This window comes from Hevea brasiliensis, chromosome 10, assembly GCF_030052815.1.
Source record: "Hevea brasiliensis isolate MT/VB/25A 57/8 chromosome 10, ASM3005281v1, whole genome shotgun sequence".
Lineage (NCBI taxonomy): Eukaryota > Viridiplantae > Streptophyta > Magnoliopsida > Malpighiales > Euphorbiaceae > Hevea > Hevea brasiliensis.
Window position 1 is genome coordinate 13,329,340 of NC_079502.1, and position 5,947 is coordinate 13,335,286.

At 31.8% G+C, this 5,947-nt stretch overlaps 1 protein-coding gene across 1 annotated transcript; it reads right to left on the reverse strand.

Moving 5' to 3' along the window:
* Positions 1–3,504: 3,504 nt before the first annotated feature.
* On the reverse strand, positions 3,505–5,173 carry LOC110670640 (exopolygalacturonase). The gene is made up of 4 exons (XM_021832761.2): positions 5,007–5,173; positions 4,615–4,914; positions 3,981–4,496; positions 3,505–3,890 (listed from the first exon to the last, which is right to left on the reverse strand). The coding sequence occupies exons 1-4, from the start codon at positions 5,136–5,138 to the stop codon at positions 3,663–3,665; spliced, it is 1,176 nt and encodes a 391-aa protein (XP_021688453.1). The 5' UTR covers positions 5,139–5,173; the 3' UTR covers positions 3,505–3,662.
* Between the last annotated feature and the right edge of the window lie 774 nt (positions 5,174–5,947).

The following is a 5,947-nucleotide window of genomic DNA, read 5'->3' on the forward strand; positions in this document are numbered from 1 at the left end:
ATATATAAAATTAGTTAAACTTGAAATTCTTAAGTAGGGCAAGTTCAGTGGCCTAACTTACCATCCATTGTTTCCATCATTATTCACACAAAGTTTGGCATCTTAACTTGTGCAAGTTCAGCTATTGAACCTAAAATGTCTAGAATTCATCATATAGTTCCCAAATTTGATTCCTAAGCATTCCAACTCTAGTCCAAGCTTTAATCCCTTTTTAACCATATTTAACTACTTCAAACACTCAACAATTAAGATAAACATCAATAAGTTAGATCTACCAGTTTAATCAAAGATTTAATGATATTACCTAAAACCTAGAATTCTCATTTTCCATTTTAATTTACTAATCTAACTTTAGGTTCTAAGTTACATGACTCTAACTTGTAAAATAGGAAAGCGAGAACAAAAGGAACTCACTTGAACCTTTGATTACTTCCATAAATCACCCCTTCAAATCTCCGACATCCTATAACAAAGGAAAGAGGAAGAAGAGGGTCAACATTCTTTTAAGAAAAAGATCTTACAAAAGCTCTTACGATTTTGGGGTGTTAGGTTGGTTAGGAAGGGAGGAAATGAGGGAAAGGGCCCTGGGGGGAAGGGAGGGTGGGTGCGAGGGGAGGGGGGGGTGTGTGTGGGGTTGGTGGGGAGCCTAAAAGGGAGAGGGTTGGTGGGAGAATTATTTCCCACTCCTTATCTATACTAGTCTATCCCAACAAATTTGGTAGTTAAAGTTTGGAGTTTTGGAGAAGAGTATTACAGAAACTCTATAAGACTTCCATTAGGGTCAAACTAGTTACAGTTCAATAAATTTCATTTACTGAATGATATGATCAACCATCAAAACAAACATATTATAAACATAGTTGCAATGCATGTTATGAAATGCGAATAATAAATGGTATGAATAGCAATGGACTTGGATTTGGTTGTTACAATATTTACATATGTTATGACTATGGAAAATACATGTATGGCTCCAAATTATCTTGTTATGTGAAAATATGGCGTTTTGTTTGTTCGGTGCTATACGTGAATTTGCATCATAAGACTACATTAATCCTTGGTAATTGTAAAAATTATAATGATAATCAATATCTAAACTCTCTAATTGCTAACTCTTATTCCAATATTTTTCTAACTGACATAATGATCATCTTATTGTGAGATTAACCTGCATTCATGCTCATATGACGATTTAAGCTGTTTCTATATTAAAAAAATTTTTGTTTCATTTCTAAAACTTTATAATAACAATAGTAATTTAATTTTTAAGCTTATAAGAAAATTAATTACACATTTATATCTCTTAGACATTGTACGAGGGTGAGCTAAGCTCTACAATTATAATGATTATTTGAGTTATAGATTGTGAGGATGAGCTAAGCTTTCTCTGTATCAATTTTATATTTATCTTTTGTACTAAGGGCGAGTTAAGCTCCCTATTTATGAGTTTAAATTTGGTTGTAAGTCAGGTGAGTTCTATCCTTCGTTGGGATGCCCAATTTTTTGCCCAACTCTATTCATTTATTATATTTGAAATGGGCCACCTAATAGGCCTTTTGTTGGTTTCATTACATTAAGCTTATTATGGGGGTATGGTCTTTTGCTGACCCAAGTCCTAGTGTCAATCTGACCAGCAAGAAGAAGTCAGGACATGGACCAATTAAAAAGCATGTAAACATAAAAAAATAAAAAAAGAGTTTTAAAATTATTGGTCGAGCTTAATTTGCTTAAAACCTAAAATTAAAAATTTGATTGATGCAACTTATTTTATAAAATATATATGTCAAATCCATGCTATCCAAATTCTTTAGAATACATAATCCAAAAGAATAAGGGATTTTATGATAATAAGGTACTATTTTTATTGTTAATTTTGATCAACACAAAAAAAAAAAATCACAGCAATAGGGCAATGTTGAGTAAAATTGCGTATGCTAAATTAATTTGACAAAATTAAAAAAAAAATGCATACGAGGTTAGGGCCTTTTGTTATTGTTATACATGAAATGAAAAATGAAAATAAAATAGAATTGTACAAAAACCAACAAAATTTATTGTCATTAGTCATCACTTATTTATAGTAACATGTTGCACTTGAAAATGTGATTTTACTTTCCTCTCTATATAAATAATAACTAATAAAATATATTATTGCATATGCTACTTTTATTCATTGACAACTGGCTGGATTCAGCTTCCCTGCAATTGTTGGCTTAACATTAGTGCATTCAGATTTTGCAGGTCCTTCAGCACCACTATATGCTAAGTCGATGTCAACAAGTTCCACACTAGTTAAAGTTAAATAAATTTGATTTACTGAAGGATAGGATCAATCATCAAGCCAAATATATTATAAATGTAGTTACAATGTAAGTTACGAAATGTGAACAATAAATGGTGTGAATAATAATTGATTTTCATTTGGTTGTTAGAATATTTACGTATGTGATGACTATGGAAAATGCATTTATGACTCCAAATTATCTTGTTATGTGAATACATGGTGTTTTGTTTATTCAGTGCTATTTGTGCACTTTCATCTTTGGACTACATTATTCCTAGGTAGTTGTAGAAATTATAACCATAATCAATATCTAAACTCTCTGATTGCTAACTCTTATTCCAACATTTTTCTAAGTGACATGACGAGCATTTTTGTTATGAGATTAACCTACATTCATACTCATAAGATTGTTTAAGCTATTTTTGTATTAAAAATATTTTTATTTCATTTCTAGAACTTCACAATAACTATGTAATTTAATTTATATGCTATAAGAAAATTATTTACATATTTATATCTCCCAAACATTGTATAAAGTTAAGCTAAGCTCTATAATTATAATGATTATTTGAGTTATAGATTGTAAGGATGAGCTAAGCTTCTTCATTATGGATTTTATTATTGTCTTATGTACTGAGGGTGAGTTGAGTACCCCATTTTTGAGTTTAAATTTGGTTGGAAGTTGGGTGAGTTCTATCCTTTATTGGGATGCCCGATTCATGGCCTGACTCTAATCATTTATTATCTTTGAAATGGGCCTCCTAATAGGCCTTTTGATGGTTTCACTATGTTAAGCTTATTATCAGCACAGGTACATATGCTAACCAAAGTCTTAGTGCTAGGCTAACCCGCAAAAAGAACTCAGGACTTGGACTAATTAAAAAGTCTATAAACATAGAAAAAGGATTTTAAAATTATTGGTTGAGCTTAATTTACTTAAAACCTAAAGCAAAAATTTTTATTGATGTATCTAATTTTATAAAATATATACATAAAATATATTCCTTCCAAAGACTTTAAAGCACAAAATCTAAAAGAATAAGGGATTTCATGATAATAAAGTACTATTTTTATTGTTAATTTTGATCAACGCAAAAAAAAATCACAACAGTAGTGCAACGTTGAGTAAAATTGCATATGCTAAATTATTTTGGCAAAATTAAAAAAAAAAAGTGCATACAAGGTTAGAGCCTTTTGTTACTGTTAGACACTAAATGAAAAAAGAAAATAAGATAGAATTAAACAAAAACCAACAAAATTTATTGTCATTAGTCACCACTTATTTGTAGTAACATGTTGCACATAAAAATGCAATTTTACTTTCCTCTCTATATAAATAATAACTAATAAAATATATTGTTGCATGTGCTACTTTTATTCATTGACAACCTGCTGGATTTAGCTGCCCTGTAATTGTTGGCTTAACATTAGTACATTCAGATTTTGCTGGTCCTTCAGCACCACTATATGCTAAGTCGATGTCAGCAAGTTCCACATTTTCGCATGGGAATCCACTGCTACAATCAAGTTTAACGGAAAGAGCACTTGCAGAAGTTCCCTTTATATTTTTGATGCTAACGCCACTAATCTTGACTTTTGATGGCCCCTAAAAAAACATATCAATCATAGTCAAATAGAGAAATATAAATTACCATTATCCAATACTATGAGATTTTTTTTCTTTAATGGTTAGTACCTTATCATTGCATTGCCCATATGGGCAATAATTTTGATCTATAAGGATAGGATTCGAGACATTTTCCATAGTAATATCCTCAAAATGGATATCAGATGCACTGCCACCAAATTGTGCAGGCCAAGATTTAATTCTGACACCATTCATTGTATTGGTAAGGGTGCAACCTGTAACGGTGATTCCAGAAACGGGTTCTTCATTTTCATACCTACCCAGGCTTCCTATGCTGATGCCATGACCAGGTCCACATGTAACTTTTGAAACTTTTAGATTTTGGGTTCCATCACCAATAGAGATACAATCATCACCTGTACCTATTTTTGTATCAATAATATTCACCCCCTTTGATCGTCCAATATGAATTCCATCTGTGTTAATGCTAGTTTCAGGTGCGGTAATTATAAAGCTTTGGAATGTAAAGTCTTCGCATCCCAAGACATTGACGTGAAAATTCTTGCTATTGAGAGAGGTCACATCACGGACTAGGCCTTTCTTAATGAAATTAAACCTAAAATTCTAATGAAAATTGTCAAATCAACAAAAAGCGTATTAGAAAAATTTTGTTAGAGCCATTGCAAGTCGTGGTCAATGTAAAGTAGTGAAATTTTTTAACATCATACTAAAAAGAGATTACCATAGGCATTGGCTTGCATTTTGGATCTTTGGCACAATTATTTGCTTTCCATGCACTTTCACCTTGACCATCAAAAGTTCCTTTTCCAGATATAGTGAATTCATCAACATGATCAAAATTAAACCAACCTTCCCCTTGCAGGTCTGGTGGGGCCTGCAACGTTCCTTGAACTTCAATCTCTATTCCTCCCTTGCAAGGACCTTCGACACTCACTACACCTGACAAGAATGTCCCTGTTGGAATCAAAATTTTGCTAGATCCTGTTGCTGCACAAGCTTCTTTCCAAGCACTCAATATAGCCTGAGAGAGAGAAAGGAAAAGGAAAAATTTAGCTAACATTAGGAAATCAAAGATAAAGTACATGTTCACATGGAAAAAGTACATGTTCATGCCTGACTTGTATCGGCTTTGCCATCAGCTACTGCCCCATATTTTGTTATATCAAAAACTGCAGGTTGAGCTTGAACAATAGAAACATATAAGAAAAGTAGATATATTTTTGAGAAAATTGTTTTGCTAACCATTTTTTTTTATTGGTTTCGTCCTATGTTTGTCTCATATAAAGTTTTTACAAAGTTGAGTAGATATATCTTTCCCCACGTTGCTTTTATAAGGCTAGCAATAGCCAAATTTAACCGAATACTAATCAAAATTTCCCCTTTTTTAGCCTTATTTTTCTGTTATTGCATTTGTAAATGTTGAATGTTTTAAGCTAAAAATAGATTCCTAAAATGAATAATAATACCATTATAATCAAGCACAAGAAATTCAACAATCACGTTTGGTTTTCACAATGCAAACGATTTGGTAGTGATGTCACTAAAGGTTCCCCATCTCATAATCATATTTTATGATCAATTTACCCTGCCCATTTAAAGAGCTTCTTAAGACTTCCTTTTAGCTTTCATACATATGGATACCAAGAACCTAGAAGCCATGACTTACTTGAGGTGAATTATAAAATCCCTAGTACCCGTATGCCAGAGACATTGTATTGCCTTTCCTGACATCCTTATCCTTTACTTTTCATAAATAAGCTCAATGCATATATGCCTTTTCTTTTCCTTTTTTTTCATTTACTTTCTCATTACGTACCGTTGGGTCATCCACACATATACAAGAAAACTAGTCTTTAATGAGAGGAAAAATCATCGTTAAAAGTTAAATAGCGATCGCTAATAATATTTAATGAATATAATAGTCGATTGTTAAGTTGTTGTTATGGGGTCTGTCATTAAAAAGTCTAAGCTGGACTTTACAAAACTCGGTATTAATACTAATAATGAGCACATACTATTCGGTCATTAAATTTATAGTATTAACTATTTTAGCC

Coding starts and splice junctions, on each gene's coding strand:
- LOC110670640 (XM_021832761.2), bottom strand. CDS start 5,138: ATGGTTAGCAAAACAATTTTCTCAAAAATATATCTACTTTTCTTATAT. Junction 4,915..5,006: donor GCAAAGCCGATACAAGTCAG/GCATGAACATGT, acceptor TCTCTCTCTCAG/GCTATATTGAGTGCTTGGAA. Junction 3,891..3,980: donor ATGGGCAATGCAATGATAAG/GTACTAACCATT, acceptor ATGTTTTTTTAG/GGGCCATCAAAAGTCAAGAT.